The sequence below is a fragment of the Oncorhynchus gorbuscha genome, linkage group LG24 (assembly GCF_021184085.1).
Source record: "Oncorhynchus gorbuscha isolate QuinsamMale2020 ecotype Even-year linkage group LG24, OgorEven_v1.0, whole genome shotgun sequence".
In the NCBI taxonomy this organism is placed as follows: domain Eukaryota; kingdom Metazoa; phylum Chordata; class Actinopteri; order Salmoniformes; family Salmonidae; genus Oncorhynchus; species Oncorhynchus gorbuscha.
The window spans coordinates 783,735-805,116 of NC_060196.1; the positions used below are offsets into that span (position 1 = coordinate 783,735).

Below are 21,382 nucleotides of genomic sequence, written 5' to 3' on the forward strand. Positions count from 1 at the left end.
ATAGCCATTGGTAGAATGCAATTAGCTTATGCCTGCCCATAACATAACCCCACCATGGGATACTGTTTGACAAAACTGGACATTATCCCCAGCACAAGGTGCATTTGTGTAATAATTATGCCACACCTGTCAGGTGGATGGATTATCTTGGCAAAGGAGAAATGTTCACTAACATGGATGGAAACATGCGTTTAATTTGAGAGAAATACGCTTTTTGTGGGTTCTTTTATTTCAGCTCATGAAACACGGGACCAACATTTTACATGTTGCGTTTATTTTTGTTCATTGTAGTTCAAAACCACAGAACATTAACACCATGATGTGAACACCGTACACCTACATTTAAACTTGTTAAGGCTTCAAACTTTTCTAATGAATAACAAATTATAGCAAATAACCAGAATTCATGTTTCAAATACAAATAACCAACTCCGTCGCAACTAAAATAAAACAATTTGTAAACACATTTTTTACACTTAACTACGTCATTCTCTCGTAGCATGATTCTTCTAAACAAAAGCGGAAACAAATGTTTATAAAACAAAAACTTTGATACTTTTAATTCATCAATACATAAAATAACAAGTCCTTCCCAATCACTGTCAGAATAGATTGGGATCCCTGCCTCATTAAAACACTAACACGGCTGGGTTTTGAATTCACAGCAAATGGAGATAACTATTCCCCCCTCAATAGCTCCTATGACACCCTATCTAGTGCACTACTTTACAAGGGCCTGACACTGTTTCTGGTCCAAAGAGGTGCACTATATAGGGAATAGGGTGTCATTGAATATTTTTCCCCCGCCGTCTATCGGTCTTTGTGTACAGTCTTCAGGTGTTTCTTCAGATGGCCAGTCTGTTTGAAGCGCTTGCCACACTCGGAGCAGGTATAGGGTTTCTCTCCGGTGTGGACCAGTTTGTGGTTCTTCAGATTATTGTAATCCAGAAAGCCCTTCCCGCAGTACGAGCACCAGTGTCTCTTCTCCCCGTTATGCCACATCAGGTGAACATTCAGCTCCACACGCCTCTTGAACCGCTTCACACAGAGGGAGCAGGCAAATGGTTTCTCTCCAGTGTGAACGCGGATATGAGCCTCCAGGTCACGCTGTGTAATTAAGCGTTTGTCACAGATTGGGCAGATGAACGGACGCACGCCGCTGTGGACCACCTGCTCGTGCTTAGTCAGGCCGAAGCGGTAGACAAAGGTCTTGTCGCACTTCGGACACTGGTGGCCCCGCTGATCACCGTGGACGCGGGCGTGGCGGTTGAGGCCCTTGAGGTCGGGGAAGTCCTTGCCGCAGGCGGAGCAGGCGAACGGGCGCTTCCCTGAGTGGAGGGAGGCGTGACTCTCTAAAGCAGCGGCGCTGCTCAGGACACGACCGCAGTCTGCACACTGGTTCTTGGCGAGACGTTTCCGTGGAGCCTGGGGAGACTGTTGGAGCTGTAACGGTCCCGGTGGTGACCACATCGGTTGTGATTGGCGGCATCGGCGCGCCTGCTGGAAAGTCCGTGGGCACTGGGGGGACTTTTTGAAGTTAGAGCGAGGGCTGACGGTGACAATGAAGGGGATAGGTTGAGGGGTGGAGGGAGACCGTTTCAAATTTAAAGTCGCCACGGCCGCAGAACGAGGTCTACCGCGACGAGGGGTGGTGGAAGTGACCTGGAAAGAGTGAGGCTGTGGGTTAGGAGGGGTGGCAGGAGGAGGGTTTGTGTTGTCCCCTGTAACCTGGCGAGGGCTGGTGCGGCGTGGGCTGGAGGCAGCTTGTGTGCTGGGTCTGTATGACCGGCGGCGCTGTGGGTTGGAAGGCAGAAACTGTGTCTGTGTGACCAAGCCTCTTAGCTCTGACCTCAGACCTCTCTGTGAGGCCTTGGTGACCTTTGACCTACTCCTCTTAGCCTGGGCTAGCGCCAATAGTCTCTGAGCCTGCACCCAGGTCATGCTTCTCTTCTTGGATTTGGACACACCTCCAACAATAGGTGACTGTCTGGTCAGAGAGGTCACATCAGTGTTAGCTCCTCCCTCTTCCTCACTGATGATGTGGTTACTACTTCCTTGTCCACTAGACTTGTCGTCAGCCATCTCACCGTTAGCTGTGTCCTCTACTACATCCTGGTCAACGTGTGATTCCCTGGACTTTTCTTCTCCGTCCTCCATCACCTTTGAGTAGTCGTGGTCTAGAGGGGCGGTTCTCTCTCCTCTGGGTTTCTTAGCAACCACTGGAGAAGGCATGCTGTCCTGGGTGCGGGGCCTTAAGTGGAGGCGGAGACCGGAGAGGAGCGCTTCACGTTGACTTGACTTTCGCTTGCCGCCTACCTGGACAATAACCTCCTCCTTATTCTCGCTGGCGGGGATCGTCTCCGTAGCGACAGACCTTGTCATCACAGTTTCCGTAGATGTGGCAGGGAAGGGGGAAAGCCTCTCCCCCTCATCTTCCTCCTCCTCCTGGTCTTTCTCCACCCTCGGTGGAGCACATACTCTGGGTACTACTGACAACTGAGCTAAAAACTGTGTCTTAGACATCTGACAGCAGCCAGAGGGTGTGGTTCCAGCAGGGGCTGACAGCTGTAGAGGGGTTTCATAAGATGTCTCTGGGACAGAAGGTGACTTTGGTCCGGGCACGGTGGAGGAGTGTTGCACATGCTCAGTGACCAACAACACCTGCTTCTCAGGAGGGCCGGCAGGTTCTGTCAACTCAGTAGGAGATGGAGCGGACTGGACAGGCGTTGGCGGGGTTGCCGTGGCAACACCCGACTTCTCCAAAACTGTAGGCGGTTGTGTCTGTGTTGGTGGTGCGGCCGGTGGTCCATCAGGTACAGCTGTAGGCCGAGCTGGTTGTGTTGGTGGTGTGGCCGGTGGTTCATCAGGTACAGCTGTAGGCCGAGCTGGTTGTGTTGGTGGTGTGGCCGGTGGTCCATCAGGTACAGCTGTAGGCCGAGCTGGTTGTGTTGGTGGTGTGGCCGGTGGTTCATCAGGTACAGCTGTAGGCCTAGCTGGTTGTGTTGGTGGTGCGGCCGGTGGTCCATCAGGTACAGCTGTAGGCCTAGCTGGTTGTGTTGAGGGCACTGCTATTGGACGAGCTACAGGTAGAACGTCTGTGTGGGACTGTGCTGGTCGAGGAGATGGGGATGGACGAGGGGGTAGGGGGCTGGGCTGTGTATTCTGAAGAGGGGTTCTGGGTAACCCGGAGATGACAGGTGGCGGGCGCTCTGACGATGCTGCTGTCGACTTCACCGCTACAGTCGACTGGACCGCTGTGGTCGACTGGACAGTTTCTTTTGACAGAGTAGTTACCGTGGACTGGGCCATTACAGTAGACAGGACAGTTGTTGTAGACTGGATAGTGGCTGCTGATTGAGGAGATGCTGTCTGGTGTAATGTTGGGGACTCTGCTGTTGGTATTACAAGTGACTGCTGTTCTGCTCCAGGGGCCTGGCCTGCACTGGCACTGGTATCTTCTCTGGTCCTGGGCTGGGATGGGCTGAGAGCCTGGGGGGTCTCCTGGATGTCTGGATCTCCCTGGAGAGGGGCCTCTGCTGAGGTAGGCTGGGTGGTGGGAGGCCTTTCCTGGGTGTAACGGTTGACCAGGGCTCTGACGGCTCCAGGTGGGACCAGGGCTACAGAGGGAGAGAGATTGACAGGATAGAGAAAGGTAGAAGGGAAAGTTGAAAGGGAGAAACAGAAAGAAAAAAAGAGAGATTATTATAGATATTATTAGAGCCTGGTTCTCATCCCAATACTGTTTAATACATTGTAATAAGATGTGTGATTCAGAGGCAGGTTTCCCTAGTTCCTACCTCTGCCTGGTAACTCTCTGAGAGGTTGTCTGCGGACCAGAGTCGGGAGATCTCCCCCCTCCTTCTTCAGCAGTATGTACCCAGGGATGTAGTCATCAGAATAGTCTTCCTCCTGGGGGGGACAATGCCAACAACAACAGGCTATATTAGTGTCAACATAAACTCTGACAAAGGCTGTTAGGCCCATGTACGTAAGTTTAAATAAAAATAAGAAGATTCCAGCAAGTGCAGTGTACAGGTGTTTCCTTTTCTCTGGGGTCAACAACAATAGGTTGAGCAGAGAGGTGGATGAATTGGGAAGACAGAAAACAGATTGGTCCATGCTATCCGGGATCTTTAGGACTTCCCTACCCCATTGAAGTTGAAATGTAAAATGGTTAGGTAGGGGTTTAGGACAGGGACGTCCCAACGATCCTTGATAGCACTGACCCAAACAGATCGGGGACTCAGGCTAGGTGGGGCCTGTCTTACCCAGTCCAACTCCTGTTTGATCAGCACTAAGGCAGTCTGTGGGTTGCCCTCGCCGTCGTAGGCCCCCCGGTGCAGCTCTGTCCCCTGGTTCTCCTCCCGCCGGTGCAGCTCCCCAGGCCGAGGCAAAGCATGCGCTGTCAGGACTGGAGATACCAGATCAGGGGAGAGAGAGAGAGAGTGGTTAGGACATACGCCTGACAGAACATTGTGTTGCAACACACCGTACCGATAGACCACACTTCTCAAACCCCAGTTTTCTGTGATATATTGTAGTCTGTAGACCTTTGATGGGTGTTCAAGGAGCCATTGAAACTAGAAGTCCAAAGAAGTGACAACGAAATGAAGGTAAAATATATATATATTTATTTTTTGTTTGCCCCTACCCTCTGAACAATCCAAAGTTGGTTTGAGGTGACTGGGTCACATGGTCAAGGACTAATTTAATTTAAAGTGATTTTGTATATGAATATCTTTACACACACTGAACAAAAATATAAAACGCAACATGCAACAATTTCAACGATTTAGGTGAGTTACAGTTTATAAGGAAATCAGTCAGTTGAAATAAATTCATTAGGCCCTCATCTATGGATTTCACATGACTTGACAGGGTTGCAGCCATGGTGGGCCTGGTAGGGTGTAGGCCCACCCACTTGGGAGCCAGGCCCAGCAAATCAGAATTAGTTTTCCCCCACAAAAGGGCTTTATTACAGACATGAAACGGAGGAGTATTTCTCAGCTGTCCGGGTAGCTGGTCTCAGACAATCCCACAGGTGAAGAAGCCGGATGTGGCGGTCCTGGGCTGGCATGGTTATATGTGGTGTTCAGTTGGACATACTGCCAAATTTTCTATAACAATGTTGGAGGTGGCTTATGGTAGAGAAATTAACATTCACTTCTTTGGCAACAGCTCTGGTGGACATTCCTGCAGTCAGCATGCCAATTGCACACTCCTTCAAAACCTGAGACACCTGTGGCATTGTGACAAAACTGCACATTTTAGCGTGGCCTTTATTGTACCCAGCACAAGGTGCACCTGTGTGATGATCATGCTGTATAATAATTTTCTTGATATGCCACACCTCTCAGGTGGATGGATTGTCTTGGCAAATGAGAAATGCTCACTAACAGGGATGTAAACCAGTTTAGGCACAACATTTGAGAATAATATTAGTTGTGTGTATTGGAACATTTCTGGGATCTTTTATTTCAGCTCATGAAAACATGGGCCTATCACATTTCAGAAGTTATAAGCAGATAAATCGAAATGAATCTTGTGTATTTGTTTTACCAAAAAGTTCCATTGTCTGCCCGACAAATTCTTATTTCTCCATGGCATTATTGAATACTATTTTATGATTGGCTTGATGGGTGCTATAGAGAGTTTATATTTCCCTCTAATGCACAGTATATTGACATAGTAGAATTCAATGGCTATAGTTAACAGTTACATGTTTTGTTTGAAATGCTGTTGAAAGCAAACGTTGATTTTAAAACATTATTTGTATTGTTGAATTCAATTGTCATAATAGCAAGCGAAGACTGACAAAACACAGGCCTTATTTTAAGTTATTAAAAGTCCTATGGGGAAAAATGTATGGTGAAAAATGATTGAAAACATTTCTCTATTTGACTGCTAGGTTTTATGGGTATGACGACACCTCCCAGGGATGGACTGGGAATGAAAAATGGCCCTGGACTTTGACTCAGACCAAGCCCACCAAAACCCCACTGGCAACACACCACCACCAAAACCCCACCACCGAAACAAAAAACTTTATGTAAACAAGATTACTGAACAATATTTATAACAATAACTTTAGTAAAATAGATGTAAAAATAGAACAGGGGGAACATGTTGCTCTTATGAGGAGGCTGGCTGGAAGGAGCACATATTGGCATAATGGCACTGGCAGCAAGGTGGCGAGAATCTCTGGAACCATCTGACCATTCAAATGAATAACACAGGATGAAGTGTGTTGGTGAAAAGACTGGTGAGTAGAAGTCACAAAACCAAACCTATTTCCTACCTCATTACATTAGACTGGTGAGTAGAAGTCACAAAACCAAACCTATTTCCTACCTCATTAAATTAGACTGATGAGTAGAAGTCACAAAACCAAACCTATTTCCTACCTCATTACATTAGACTGGTGAGTAGAAGTCACAAAACCAAACCTATTTCCTACCTCATTACATTAGACTGGTGAGTAGGCAAGTCACAAAACCAAACATATTTCCTACCTCATTACATTAAGACTGGTGAGTAGGCAAGTCACAAAACCAAACCTATTTCCTACCTCATTACATTAGACTGATGAGTAGGCAAGTCACAAAACCAAACATATTTCCTACCTCATTACATTAGACTGATGAGTAGGCAAGTCACAAAACCAAACATATTTCCTACCTCATTACATTAGACTGATGAGTAGGCAAGTCACAAAACCAAACATATTTCCTACCTCATTACATTAATACTGGTGAGTAGGCAAGTCACAAAACCAAACATATTTCCTACCTCATTACATTAGACTGATGAGTAGGCAAGTCACAAAACCAAACATATTTTTCATTACATTAATACTGGTGAGTAGGCAGTCACAAAACCAAACCTATTTCCTACCTCATTACATTAGACTGATGAGTAGGCAAGTCAAAACCAAAAATTTCCTACCTCATTACATTAATACTGGTGAGTAGGCAAGTCACAAAACCAAACATATTTCCTACCTCATTAAACAGTCACAAAACCAAACATACCTCATTAAATTAGACTGGTGAGTAGGCAAGTCACAAAACCAAACACATTTCCTACCTCATTACATTAGCAATTTCTGCAGCAGCTCACTTCTCTCAGCAATGCCATCAATAACCAGGTCACTGTCCAGGGCCATTAAAACATCTCAGTCAGTAGCCATAAGCGTAAAAGCCTCCAGGTGCTGTTGAGATGGAGTGCTCCTGAGCCTACTGTTGATGAATTTCAGAGTAGAGAAGCTCCACTCGCAGGCTACCTGGGTTACTGACAGGGGAAGTAGTAACTCGTAAGCAAGGCCCAGGATGTGATATGCGTCGGTCAATAGGTTGTACCGACTAAGAATACAGTAGCAACACACTGCCAGATGAACAGCTCTTGTTCACCATCTCCACCTCGTCTTCATTTCATTCAGGTCCATGATCCTCCATTGTCCTGGTTGTGTATTCTTCAAATCCCCATTGTTTTAACCGAGTCCACTGTTCTGCCAGACTCATGAGCTCACTCTGTAAATTGGCCACTGTTGCTCTGCTGTCAGATTTGATCAAAATGTGCTTAGTTGTTGAAGGGCTGTCTGTGGAAGGCCACTGGATGTTAGCTGACTAAAGTTTAGAGTCCAGAAGAGCCATGTCGGGATACAAAGTGCCATTACTCAGAAATAGCTGATGGATGCCATCTAGAACTGTATCCAGTCTTTGATTATGTACACCACTCCTGTATGCCCTCCTTGCCCCAGTAAATGTCTCATTGTGCCATCTCTCAGAGCACGGTTTTCTTCTTTTACGAGCCCTTTTCATTGGCAGAGTGGTCTCTAACTCCAGCTCTGTTTTCCCAACCCATTCCTGCAACTTCCTGTTGGCCCACTGAACAACTGTGTCTGCAGCTGCCTTGACTTTTTCAAAATGTCTTGCCGTTTCTTTCAGCTGCTCCTCTGTAGACACAACCATACGATGTGCAGACAGAATGTCCATTCCACTTGTTTGAAGATATTTTGAGACTGGTGAGGTGACCTGAAATATTCTGAGGAATACCTGAGCTGGATGCATTGTTTCATACTTCAGCAACCCCTCAAAGTATCCCCGTGCCTTGACCCGTTCAGTAGTGTTGATGTTTTTCTGATCTTGCATGGTGAGAAGGACATCAACATACCAACCCTCATCTGGATTTCCAAAAGCTCCAGAGACCTTCTTTAAGGCACTGTATTTAGCCCACCCGCATGTCTCTCCAATTGGGGCAAGACGTCTGTCTTGGGTCCTTGCTCTGCTTCTCCCAAATGTTCATCCTCTGGTAGGATTCACGGAAGAACACAGCTATGTTGTTAATGAGAGAAACCTGACCCACTTGCCAAGACACTTTCTGCTGTGTCTATCAAAACAAGGTTCAAAATGTGTGCACAGCACCACACATGCACTTGATTGTTGGACTTTGCAGAGAGCCGGGCAGAGAAGCCTTTATACTGACCTTACTGGAGGCTCCATCAGTGGAATTGCCAAGGCACTTGCTGATGTCAAGCTTCATGTTTTCCAGTACTTCACTCAGTGCCTGGACAAAGTATTGTCCAATGGATGCCTCACATTTCACCACAGCCACAAGCCTCTCATGGAGGATGTTCGTTACATATCTGACTCTGACAGAGCATTGATCTTGTGTTGTAATGTCCTGCGTAGTGTCAAACTGGGCTGAAAACACACCAGCTTCCTGGGTTTCAGTTGCTATGGTGAACTGCGTTGTGTGTTGGATGGTGGTAATGACGTTATCTATTGTAGTCTTTGATAGAGTGATTAGAGAGCCTCTGTCCCCAGACTCATGCTTTTCTTATCCCCATTGTCTTCAGTCTTACCGCTTCAGCTGCAAAACCCTGACTAACCCTGTTCGACCCTAACAGTTGAACTGGTATCACTGGGCTCAATGGGCTGCTCTCTCTCTCCTCTGTGCTGCCAGTTCCTTCAGGCTAACTAGGCTGAGATGATTGACTGGTAACGGCGCCAAATGAATAATCTGTTATTTGTAAATATTATGCTTCATCAGCCTAAAGGGACTTCAACCACTTCTCTCTCCGCTTTTCAGCACCTTTACGTTTGTTCTCTGTTTGTCCATCCTACTCCACTACACTATGTATTCAAATGTCACTTCACAGAGATGGGAAAGGGGCGGGGCCCAGGTAAAGTTAGAATGGACTGGACCAAAAGTAATTGGCTGGGAGAGAGAAGCTGACAGATATAATACCCAACCACAGTGGCAGAGGGCCGGCAGCCCACTCCCCTGGGCCAGTCAGACACACATCACTTTGTTACTTTTATTGAAGCAGGGGCTGGGGTTATTTATATTCTACGTTGCATCGGCCCAAACTGCCAAGCGGACCCACTGGGAAAACTCCTGGTGCTCCAGATGGCCAGTCCATCATTGACACCTCCACTGTGGGACTCTATAGGATAATAATAATAATAAATGCTATTTAGCAGACGCTTTTATCCAAAGCGACTTACAGTCATGTGTGCATACATTCTACGTATGGGTGGTCCCGGGGATCGAACCCACTACCCTGGCGTTACAAGCGCCATGCTCTACCAACTGAGCTACAGAAGGACCTCACTAGCTGGTGCAAGGCTCTGCAGTCCTCCTTGCTTGTTCTGCCCACTCTGATTAATTTGTTCCCATTCGGAAATGACAGGATCTGGTCTATTTTTTATTATAATGTCAGCCGAGACCAACAAGACCAAAACGGACTATACAGCTGCAAGCAGTGAGTGGAGTTCCAAGCGGACAGAACTAAACAAGTTAAACGTCTGACCCACACACAGCTATGTGTAACCGACTTGGACACCGTGTCCCCCCACAACGACCAGCCTGAAGCCACAGGGCTTTGTCAGAAACTCCATGTCCCCATGTGAGAGCATTGGGAACATGAGAGGGTAGCAAAAGGGGGTCTGTTGCGCAACTGAAATGGCTCTTCCGCATTTAACCCAACCCCTCAGAATCAGCGCTGCAGGCTTAAATCCACATCAACCGCGCCTTGGTCAAGGGCAGAAGAAAATAAAAACGGTAGATTTGTGACACTTTGCAGGGTCGGGGATTTGAATCAGCGACATGTCGGTTCCTGGTCCAACGCTCTTTGTCGCCCCGTGTGAACTGTACAGCGACATTTCTGTTCCTGGCCCAATGCTCAACGCTAGGCTACCTGCCGCCCCTTGTGAACCGTAGGTCGGGATTTTTGACCTGGCTACATGTACATCGAACAACACAGCAGTGATCAGTAGGGACGAATGTCGGGTTCCACCCATTTGTTGTCGAGGGGAATTCCTTATTAGTACGTGATTATCTACTTGGAGTCGCCTCCCCCCTGTACCGTCCGTGGCTTCTCGCCACATCATCTGAAGTGTCTGGCTAGTTTCGCCTCCAACTTCTCCATACACTGACTTGGCTTCATTTGTAACATACACCTGACATGTTGAGTTCTCCAGGGAAGCTATCAGCCTGATGTAGAGTTTACTGGTTACGTTCCAAAAAAGGTGTATACAAATTAAACGTATACATTAAGCAGTTTGAGGAAATATTCTCAGCGTTGAGCCTTCATGCTCAGCTAAATATCTAGGCTATTAGGATGTTTGCTAATTTGAAGTTAGCTTTGCTAACTAGTCCAGGAGCGTACTCATTCCGCCGATTCTGTAGCAAAATGTTTCGGAAACAAACGGGGCGGGAACTACCTGAATTTGTCAAATAGAAACTAGTTTGTTGTAAAACCATGATACAATTGTGTGGCGGAATGAATACACCCGTTTTCTACTCACCGCATTGGATACCAATGTCACGTTTGCCGATACGTGATGTTCTTTGACTCGGTCCAGGCTCTGCGGTTTGTCTTTCACTTTCACCCGTCGATTTCTTCACATTTTCGAGGGATCGAAGCCTCGTTTTGAGGTCCTCGTTCTCTTGTTTTATTCTAGATATTTCGGCTCGCAGTTCCTCAATAGTTTTTTCAAAAAGTTTCGTTGTCTCGGTGACTGCAGTATTCAATACACTCTCCATAACAAAGGCGAACTGGGTTTGAAAACATTCTTTCGACATGTTGGCGGCAACCAGCTTCACCCCACACGTGCGATTATTATTTCCAATGTAATGTAGAGGATTGATCAGAATTTGCGGCCTATGTCCGTGACATCATGGTTTCTCTTTCCACTGTGGACCACTGAGGTATGATATTAAATGGAGACTGAGTGCAAGATGGCCGATCGCTGTTTTTAGGTAATTACCCACGTTCGCATACGCCGACTCATGGACGGTCCATATCCGGGTTGTCCGTTTGCATCCGGTTTATACAGACCAACATCACATGCGCACTAGCACTCAGGGGGAGCAGCTCACATAGCCGTGTTCCACAAACCACCTTACATCATAAATAACGACTAATTATGATTTGTAGATTAGTCAGAAAATGTATCCATGATACTCGCAGTTTTGATCCTCTCGAACACGGCCAATATGTTCGTCTGTGAATGATGGGGAACAAATCTGCCTCAGCGACAAACAATTTAATAATTAAATGGATGTTATGTACAAGAATGCAATGGAACTCTGCGCACAATGCATAGTGTGACGTTATGAGTGGTGGGCGGGATAAACCGCTTCAGTGTATATTTTTCTGTCAATTTACTGAAGTATCGATCAAGCTTTTCATTGGTGATCATGTAGAAATTAATAGCGTCGATATATTAGATAAGAAATGTAACAACAATTTAGTCAGAGAAATTATAAACAGGATGTTTACCCCTGCAACAATTTCTCAAAGTCATCTTCATTTGGCAGCGTGCGTGGACTATTGGCTCGTTAAAATACAACTGGGGACTTCAGTGCTTTGAAAATAACAGATAATTTGGGAGAAAAAAAAACAGGTGGGGGTAGAGAGACTAGAGTAGTGGGGGCGTTTTTGAGGGAGCGCGCGCTTATTTGAAATTGAAAAGTGTCGCGGTAGCTTTTGATAAAGAATAACGTCATGACGAAGCAGCTGCATTTTCAGTGGGATGTACTGTTGAGCGCTACATCCCGAGGGGTTTGTGCTGATTGTACGGATATTGTGACAGCCGGTTAAATGGCGTCCCTTGAGAAATCAAGAACAATATGTATGTATGTATGTATACATGTATATGTGTCCGGAGAAGTGCAGTATTGTCATAAGGAGTCTTATACTTGGAATACGTGGGAGGGGAAAAAGAGGCAGAGGAGGTCTGAGAGAGAGGGAGGAAGATGGTGAGCTTGGGTCGGTTAAAAATGGGGTGAATGTTTGTTAAAGAAGAATGGTAGAAAGTGTAAGCAGAGTGAACTGAAGACAGGGGGAGAAATGGAAGTGAATGAGGGCGAAGTATCGCAGGTGGTAGGTGTGGTGAAGTTATCGGACCCTGAGGCTTTCACAGAGGCTCAGGATAGAGATGAGTCTGTGACAGTAAGAGTGACGTTTTGGGGGAAAGAGGACCCTTGCCCCTTTGTCTGTTCCATTTCTGGTTTCAGGGTTGGTGAAAACAGAGTTGGGTACTGTGGAATCGGTGAAGGTAACCAGAAATGGTCTTATGATAATTGTTTGTGTTTATGTTGGTCAGAGGGAGAAGGCGGTCGGCGTTAAACGAATGAGGGCAAGACATTTGAATTATTTCGCTGTCAAGAAAAGGGGGCTATTGAAAGGAGTGATTACTGGGGTAGCCGTAAATATAAAAGTTGACCAACTGAAGGGGAAGATGCTCGTTATTTGGTGCGACACAGACAGGGTGGTGAAATAGAAGCATCATTGTCTGTTCTTTTGAGTTTTGATGTTAAGTCTTTGCCCGACAGAGTGATGTTAGGATATACAAGTTATCCTGTATGAGCTTTTGTACCGAATACATTACGTTGTTACAGGTTTCAAGCTTATGGGCATGTGGCAGCAGTGTGTAGGAGGGAGGGTACTAGGTGTGAGAAGTGTGCAGAAGGGCATGAGACAGCAGTGTGTAGGAGGGAGGGTCCTAGGTGTGAGAAGTGTGCAGAAGGGCATGAGACAGCAGTGTGTAGGAGGGAGGGTCCTAGGTGTGAGAAGTGTGCAGAAGGGCATGTGGCAGCAGTGTGTAGGAGGGAGGGTCCTAGGTGTGAGAAGTGTGCAGAAGGGCATGAGACAGCAGTGTGTAGGAGGGAGGGTCCTAGGTGTGAGAAGTGTGCAGAAGGGCATGAGACAGCAGTGTGTAGGAGGGAGGGTCCTAGGTGTGAGAAGTGTGCAGAAGGGCATGTGGCAGCAGTGTGTAGGAGGGAGGGTCCTAGGTGTGAGAAGTGTGCAGAAGGGCATGAGACAAAGGAATGTGTAGCATTGGGGAGCTGGGGATCAGAAATGTCCCGTTCGTGAGAGGCAGTTTGAGGTTTCCAGGGTTAGAGCAGTGCAGAAGTTGTCGTATGCTGAGGCAGTGAAGAAAGTAGAGGAAGATGGATCAAGGGGGAGGGGTCCTGAGAGGAGTGGTGTGACTCGTAGATCTGTACCAGTACAGAGGGAGGGATCCTGAGAGGAGTGGTGTGACTAGTAGATCTGTACCAGTACAGAGGGATAAACCAACAAGTGATATATGTTTCAGTAAGATTGGATTTTTAGCATTTATAGCAATGGTTATCAACTGTACTGCAGGGATGGAACGTAAGTCGCAGACAATTGAGTTTGTGGTGGCAGCTGCAGAGAGGTATTTGGGTGTGAGAGACTTGCCATCAGAAGAGTTACAGGGTGTGTTAAGTGGTAATGTCTCTTTCAGGTTGTTGGCATGAGGTAGGACTAAATATATTTAAATAGTGGAGTAGGGTTGTTTTTTACTGTTATTTTCAAGCAAAGTATAAAGGAGTTGTACTCCAGTCTAGTAAGTGGCGGTAATGCAGCATATTGGATGCCAACCGGCTGTTAAACCTCATCGAAGAAGAAATAAAAAAACTAGCTCCGACTTTGAAAAATCGATGTGAACGGTCATTCAACTCGGAATTCCAACTCCGGCCTCTTTATAGAGCTCTGACCTGAAGATCACTGACGGCATGAATTGACGTCGTATTTTTCCGTGTTCCCATTTCACATAATCCACATACTTTATTAGTTATCAAAAATAACTAAGAGACGTTTCTTACAAGATTCTTTACAGATGTTATCATTGTAATATTCTTATTTCTAAATATGCAATTAATGTAGAAAATAAGTGTAGCTTTTGTGAATTGGAAAATTAGACTATAGGGCATTTATTTTCTGATTGTTTTCATAGCGAAATATTTTTGGCAGATATGAAAATATACATTAGCGATAAAATGGGTAAACCTGTAAGCATTACCAAATGTTATCTTTTTTTATTTTACATTCATGCGAAGTGACTGTCAATACATTCATTTTATTTTTCATTTTATTGGGAAAATTCCATTAAAATAAGTTTAATAAAACGTTTCAATATTTTTCTAATCTATTTAGAATATTATTTATCATCCCTGAAAGGTATAAATAGTAATTTGTCAAAGAACTGTCCACAGTATATGATATTTGTATATTGTTTGTACAAAATCAATGTTCGTGTGATGTAATAATATAATAATATATATTACAATGTACACAATAAAAACTGTAAGTGTCTGTATCCTAATATAATCATATCTGAATTATATTTTGAACGTCATTAACAGTAGACGTGTAACATACAAAGCTATTGCTTAAATAAAGGTTGTCTTTTTACTCCAGTAAAGAGCGTTCCGATGTAGATTGTCCCACTACACAACCCGTTGGTTTGTTTCCGGAAGTTCGACTGTTTTTAATGGATGCTTTTTGTGTTGCCTGTCTAGCTAAGTAGCATGCCAACTACCATAGCCTTACTTTCTCTCAATACATCTGGTATTTATATTTATTAGAATAGCCTCATATACAGTAAGTACTACAGCTTATATCTCAAAATGGTAAAACAATTGCAATAGGACAGTTATTGGCGGAGGCAAAAGCAGTTTAGTTACCAGTATCTTTTCTGCTAAGGTTAGCTAATTAGCTAGCTTCATATCATTTTGATAGACTGGATCGTAACACTGACCAACCTGAACAAAAGTAGGTAAACTTTACGATCTCATAACTGTAGCTAGCTACACATAGACACTTTACCATGATGTCTGAAGCCATCGTAACCTTCCAGTCTCAGCTCTCCGGAGTCATGGAGACGGTCCTAAAGTCAGCCATATACGAGATCACTAGGCTGGTGGAGGATAGTTTCCTGGAAGAGGTGTTCCGGAGCCGGGAGCAGGTCGAGTCGCTGAAGAAGCGGCTGCAGTGGTCGGAGAACAGTCGCAAGGAGAGGGATAGAGAGGGAGGCCAGCGGGGGAAGTGTGCGGATTGTGGGAGAGCTGACGTGGAGACAAGCTCTGGAACCTCACAGACAGGTGAGGATTGAGAGACTTTTAAAGACAATATATCTACTCAACAAAAATATTAACGCAACCTGCAACAATTTCAAAGTTATTTCTGAGTTACAGTAAACATAAGGAAATCCGTCAATTGAAATCAATTCATTAGGCACTAATCTATGGATTTCACATGACTGGGAATACAGATATGCATCTGTTGGTAACAGATATCATTATAAAAAGGTAGGGGCATGGATCAGAAAACCAGTCAGTATCTGGTGTGACCATCATTTGCCTCATGCAGTGCGATACTCCTCCTTCACATAGAGTTAATCAGGCTGTTGATTGTGGCCTGTGGAATGTTGTCCCACTCCTCAGAAAATGGCTGCGCAAATTTTCAGAATATTGGTGGGAAATGGAACACAATGTCGTACACACGCCGATCCAGAGCATCCCAAACATGCTTAATGGGTGGCATATCGGAGTGTGCAGGTCATGAAAGAACTGGGATATTTTCAGCTTCCAGTAATTGTGTACAGATCCTTGCGACATGGGGCCAAGCATTATCATGCTGAAACATGTGGTGACTGTGGCGGATGAATGGCGCAACAATGGACCTCAGAATCTCATCACGGTATCTCTGCATTCAAATTGCCATCCATAAAATGCAATTGTGTTTGTTGTCCGTAGCTTATGCCTGCCAATACCATAACCCCACCGCCACCATGGGGCACTCTGTTCACAACGTTGACATCAGCCAAACGCTCGCCCACACAACGACATCCACGCTGTCTGCCATCTGCCCAGTACAGTTGAAAGAGTATGGTTCTCCAGTCTGCCAGTGGCCATCGAATGTGAGCATTTGCCCACTGAAGTCGGTTACCAGACCCTGGTGAGGACGACAAGCACGCAGATGAGATTCCCTGAGATGGTTTCTGACAATTTGTTCAGAAATTCTTCGGTTGTGCATACCCACAGTTTCATCAGCTGTCAGGGTGCCTGGTCTGTGGTTGTGAGGCCAGTTGGATGTACTGCCAAATTCTCAAAAATGGCTTATGGTAGAGAAATTAACATTACATTTATCTGGCGACAGCTCTGGTGGACATTCCTGGCATGCCAATCTGTGGCGTAGTGTGACAAAACTCCACATTTTAGTGGCCTTTTATTGTCCCCAACACAATGTGCACTTATGTAATGATCATGCTGTTTAATCAGCTTCTTGATATGCCACACCTGTCAGGTGGAAATGCTCACTATCAGCGACCGTAAACAAATTTGTTCACAAAATTTGAGCGAAATATGTTTTTTGTGTAAGTATGGAAAATCACCTGGTCATAGAAGGATCAGGTGTTCCTAATGTTTTGTACTTTCAGTGTATATATATGAAGGAGTCACTAGTGGGGCTGCTGTAATGTTTAGCATCCATCATTTGGTGATCACTGACCAGACAGTTGAATTGGTGGTGGCATCTTAATAAACACATCCTTTCCTTTATCTGATGTGAGGAGACTCCATTAGCCACAATGTTTCTTTCCTTTCCTTTTACAACTTCTTCTTCGTGTGTTTTTCCGGCAGACTAGATTGCTGCCGTTCGCAGGTAAGAGTGCAGATTGCAGATTTGGGGGGGGGGGTATCCTTGGGCTAACCTCTACTCTCCCTCAGCATAGGGAACATTTTGTCCCTTTCGAACTCTGGCAATCTCAACCCTTCTCTCTCACAGGGCACTTGGGATCCCCAGCTGCATGGGTGTCCCCAGAGTTGACACACAGTGTTTCTCTATCCCTTTGTTACACTGTCTGACTACACCCTCCTGCACACTTCTGAGATTGTGGACGGTCCCTTCTACACACTGCTGCAATGTCCAAATCCTTGACACCTGAAGCACCATAGCATGTTCGGAACATGGGCCCTCACAGAATATCAAATATAACCTTTATCAGGTAGAAACTCTTTCACCATTGCCACCGGGTCTACAACTCACCAAACGGCGGGCGTCACAAACACTAGGAGTATTCCTTTTCATCTGATCCACCTCTACCGGTCACTCCTTTGAGTGGTGTCCTGCTCCAGAGAGCAAAGCATGACACACGTTGAAACGTGTGATGTGCAGCGCCCCCTGCCTTCGGCCGCTCCTACCGGTCCAAAATCATCTCTGAATGTCTACCACACCTGTAGTCACAGGTACTTCACCCTGGTCTGGCTCAACGTCAGAGCGCCTGCTTCACCCTGGTCTGGCTCAACGTCAGAGCGCCTGCTTCACCCTGGTCTGGCTCAACCCTGGTCTGGCTCAAGGTCAGAGCGCCGCTTCACCCTGGTCTGGAGCGCCTGCTTCACCCTGGTCTGGCTCAACGTCAGAGCGCCTGCTTCACCCTGGTCTGGCTCAACGTCAGAGCGCCTGCTTCACCCTGGTCTGGCTCAACGTCAGAGCGCCTGCTTCACCCTGGTCTGGCTCAACGTCAGAGCGCCTGCTTCACCCTGGTCTGGTTCTCAAAATAACAAGTACATTTATAGGAACTTTTACTTGGTTTCTATTCAGGAGACATTTTTACACTTACCCGTCATCGCACTCTGATCTGCTCAGTCTGTTGTTTCAATCTAGGCCCTTTCCTTTTACTTGAAATTAAATGTTCTCTTTGTTTACCTGTGGCCAGGTGTGGAGAGGGGTTGTGGCCTGAAGCAAGAGAAGGTATCAGGGGAGGAGTGGAGCAGCTGTGGGGGTGTGGCCGGGGAAACAACCTTCCATGACCTGGAGGAGGCTGAGGCCACCAGCCCTAGGAGAATCTCTGAGGTAGGTAGGGGACTAAACACCTGTGTAACGGAATGTTCGTTCAGAACTATATTGTACAGAACAGATTAGAACTGATTGTCAGGAAGAATAGGGGACCATCATGTCAGCTCTGTTCAGTCACTCTCAGTTTATCCATCATTTAGTCAGAATCGACTCATTCATTTCCTCATCCAGTCCACAGAGGTTGGAGGTCAGAAGCTGGACAGTCTGCTGAAAGAGGAGCCTCTCCACAACACTGAGCTACGGGAGAGATGGGAGTTCTGCCTGGACGGTGAGTTGAGGAGTTTACAACAAACATAACAGACAATAGCCAACCTTTATGATGATGAGAATGATAAGGAGAGTAGCTTCTAATATGTTGTCATTGGTATTATAACAAGTCAACTTGAAACTTTAAGTTCAAATTGAGCGTTAGTTACTCTACTACCGTTTCTACTATTGCCAATGCCTCATGTCTCCTGTGTTCTTCAGGGGCCGACGGTTCGGACGTCTCTGGGCCCAGTAAGAGTTTCAGTGAGCAAGCACTGCAGCAGTGCCAGGCTGACTGGGGATCTGTTCTAGACCAGGAGCCTAAACCTCCGGGCCCCGAGGGAGACGCAGGGGACCCCACCGACCCCCTCTACCGCCCTCGTTACAGCATGAAGGAACTGGTGGGCGGCTTTGAGAAGTCTGGTTGCGATGGAAGTGGTGGTGGCGGCCATCTTGCAGACATAGAAGGGCTGGATAGGTTTCCTGGTTCTCCGTCTCGTCTGGGGGCGATGAGCTACGGAGCTGTGGGTCACTACCAGGTGGACCTGGGAGGGTCTGAGGGGGCAGACCATCACCATCGCTCCCACATGCCTGACCCCCATCAGAGCCAGAGGGAGCAGGTGGCGTCGCCAACGCCATCCCCCCACCCAGAGGTGGGAGAACGGAACTGCCTGTTGATAAACGAGGAGGGGTACCTGCAGGACTCCAGTGTCTTGTACCCCGAACACGGTGTGCCGGAGTTGGGTAGTAGAGCCGGCCACAGGGGGCTAACCTCCATCCACTCTGGAAGCTCAGCCCACAACAACAACACAGAGAGCCTGTATGATGCCGCTGACGACTTTGGACTCTCTTTAAACCTCAGAGATCGTTCACAAGAGCAGGTAACAGGAAGAGTGAGAGGAGGGGGGAGGTGTCATGCCTGCAATCAATGCACCAAGACCTTCCCAGACTCCGTTTCTCTCAAGGCCCATAAGCAGAAACACGAAATGGGTAGAGGGTTGAGCACAGAGTCAGGGTCTGGACCTCAATACTCGCGCACCCAGTGCGGTAAGACCTTCACCCAGGCCTGCAACCTCAAGGTCCACCAGCGGGTCCACCAGGCAGAGGGACTCCACCTCTGCAGCCACTGCGGCAAAGGCTTCACCTCCTTCTCCGACCTGAAGAGGCACAAGTGCAGCCAGACCACAGACAAGCCCTACTGCTGCTCCATCTGTGGGAACAAGTTCAATCGGCTCTGGAACCTCAAGCTGCATCAGCGCATTCACACACAGGAGAAACCTCACCGCTGCACTATGTGTGACAAGCGCTTCACACGGGCAGACAATTTGAAGGTGCACCAGCGTATCCACACTGGGGAGAGACCGTACTGCTGCGCTGTATGTGGACTCCGCTTCAAACAACTGGACCATCTGAAGTCACACCAGCGCAAACACAGACCGGATCTCTTGAAATGAATTTGTTTTAAAAATATATACAGTACCAATCAAAAGTCTGGACATGCCTACTCATTCAAGTGTTTTATTTATTTTGACTATTTTCTACATTGTAGAATTATAGTGAAGACATCAACTATGAAATAACACATATGGAAGCTTCAACTGAAATGCTTTTCCAGCAGTCTTGAAGGGGATCCCACATATGCTGAGCACTTGTTGGCTGTTTTTCCTTCACTCTGCGGTCCAACTCATCCCAAACCGTCTCAATTGCGTTGACGTCAGGTGATTGTGGAGGTAAGGTTATCTGATGTAGCATTCCAACACTTTCCTTCTTGGTCAAATAGCCGTTATGCAGCCTGGAGGTGTGTTGGATCATTATCCTTTTGGAAAAACAAATGATAGTCCCACTAAGCGCAAACCAGATGTGATGGCTTATCGCTGCAGAATGCTGTGGTAGCCATGCTGGTTAAGTGTGCCTTGAATTCAAAATAAATCACATACAGTGTCACCAGCAAAGCACCACCACACCACCTCCTCCATGCTTTACGTGGGAACCACTCATGCGGAGATCATCCGTTCACCTACTCTGTCTCACGAAGACGGACAGATTTCCACCGGTCTAATGTCCATTTTTTTTGTGTTTCTTGGCCCAAAAGTCTTCTTATTGGTGTCCTTTAGTAGTGGTTTCTTTGCAGCAATTCAACCATGAAGGTCTGATTCACACAGTCTCCTCTGAACAGTTGATGTTGAGATGAGTCTGTTACTTGAACTCTGTGAAGCATTTATTTGGGCTGCGATTTCTGAGGCTGGCAACTCTAATGAACCTATCCTTTGAAGCAGATGTAAACTCTGGGTCTTTCTTTCCTGTGGCGGTCCTCATGAGAGCCAGTTTCATCATAGGGCTTGATGGTTTTTGCGACTGCACTTGAAGAAACTTGAAAAGTTCTTGAAATGTGCCGAATTGACTGACCTTCATGTCTTAAAGTAATGATGAACGGTCGTTCTTTGCTTATTTGAGCTGTTCTTGCCATAATTTGGACTTTGGTCTTTTACCAAATAGGGCCATCTTCTCTATACCCCCCTACCTTGTCACAACACAGCTGATTGGTTCAAATGCATTAAGAAGGAAAGAAATTCCACAAATTCACTTTTAACAAGGCACACCTGTTAATTGAAATGCATTCCAGGTGACTATCCCATGAAGCTGGTTGAGAGAATGCCAATAGTGTGCAAAGCTGTCATCATTGTAAAGGGTGGCTATGTTGAATCTCAAAGGTAACATACATTTTGATTTGTTTTAACACTTTTTTGGTTGCTACATGATTACATATGTGTTTTTTCATAGTTTTGATGTCTTCATCATTCATTATTCTAAAATGTAGACAATAGTAAAAATAAAGAAAAACCCTTGAATGAGTATGTCGTGTCGTTTACTATCATTAAAGAAGACTGTATATTATCAAATCAATTCTGTGTCATTTAATTTAGCGATTAAACTAAACATGTAACTTTAATTAACTAGGAAGTC

General features: G+C 46.1%; 2 protein-coding genes across 3 annotated transcripts; one reads left to right on the top strand and one right to left on the bottom strand.

Moving 5' to 3' along the window:
• Positions 1-174: 174 nt before the first annotated feature.
• Positions 175-11,317, bottom strand: LOC124013423 (uncharacterized protein KIAA0754-like). The gene is made up of 4 exons (XM_046327769.1): positions 10,812-11,317; positions 4,269-4,411; positions 3,798-3,909; positions 175-3,617 (listed from the first exon to the last, which is right to left on the bottom strand). Exons 1-4 carry the CDS (start codon positions 11,086-11,088, stop codon positions 811-813), a joined length of 3,339 nt encoding a protein of 1,112 aa, XP_046183725.1. The 5' UTR covers positions 11,089-11,317; the 3' UTR covers positions 175-810.
• Positions 11,318-14,755: 3,438 nt separating this feature from the next.
• LOC124013424 (zinc finger protein 628-like) lies at positions 14,756-20,000 on the top strand. 2 transcript variants are annotated; one of them, XM_046327771.1, is made up of 5 exons: positions 14,756-15,088; positions 15,174-15,417; positions 18,033-18,169; positions 18,344-18,440; positions 18,641-20,000. In XM_046327771.1, the coding sequence occupies exons 2-5, from the start codon at positions 15,192-15,194 to the stop codon at positions 19,870-19,872; spliced, it is 1,692 nt and encodes a 563-aa protein (XP_046183727.1). In that variant the 5' UTR covers positions 14,756-15,088; positions 15,174-15,191; the 3' UTR covers positions 19,873-20,000. The 2 variants fall into 2 exon arrangements, with proteins under 2 accessions (XP_046183727.1, XP_046183726.1); XM_046327770.1 differs by having other exon boundaries at positions 14,756-15,417.
• The last annotated feature ends 1,382 nt before the right edge of the window (positions 20,001-21,382 follow it).

Bases quoted from the DNA above. Each gene is read 5' to 3' on its own strand.
- LOC124013423 (XM_046327769.1), bottom strand. From the start codon at position 11,088: ATGTCGAAAGAATGTTTTCAAACCCAGTTCGCCTTTGTTATGGAGAGT. The intron at 4,412-10,811 runs GTGAGTAGAAAA...TGGTATCTCCAG, and splicing joins TGACATTGGTATCCAATGCG to TCCTGACAGCGCATGCTTTG. The intron at 3,618-3,797 runs GTAGGAACTAGG...CTCCCTCTGTAG, and splicing joins CAGAGAGTTACCAGGCAGAG to CCCTGGTCCCACCTGGAGCC.
- LOC124013424 (XM_046327770.1), top strand. From the start codon at position 15,144: ATGATGTCTGAAGCCATCGTAACCTTCCAGTCTCAGCTCTCCGGAGTC. The intron at 15,418-18,032 runs GTGAGGATTGAG...ACCTGTGGCCAG, and splicing joins CTCTGGAACCTCACAGACAG to GTGTGGAGAGGGGTTGTGGC. The intron at 18,441-18,640 runs GTGAGTTGAGGA...TGTGTTCTTCAG, and splicing joins ATGGGAGTTCTGCCTGGACG to GGGCCGACGGTTCGGACGTC.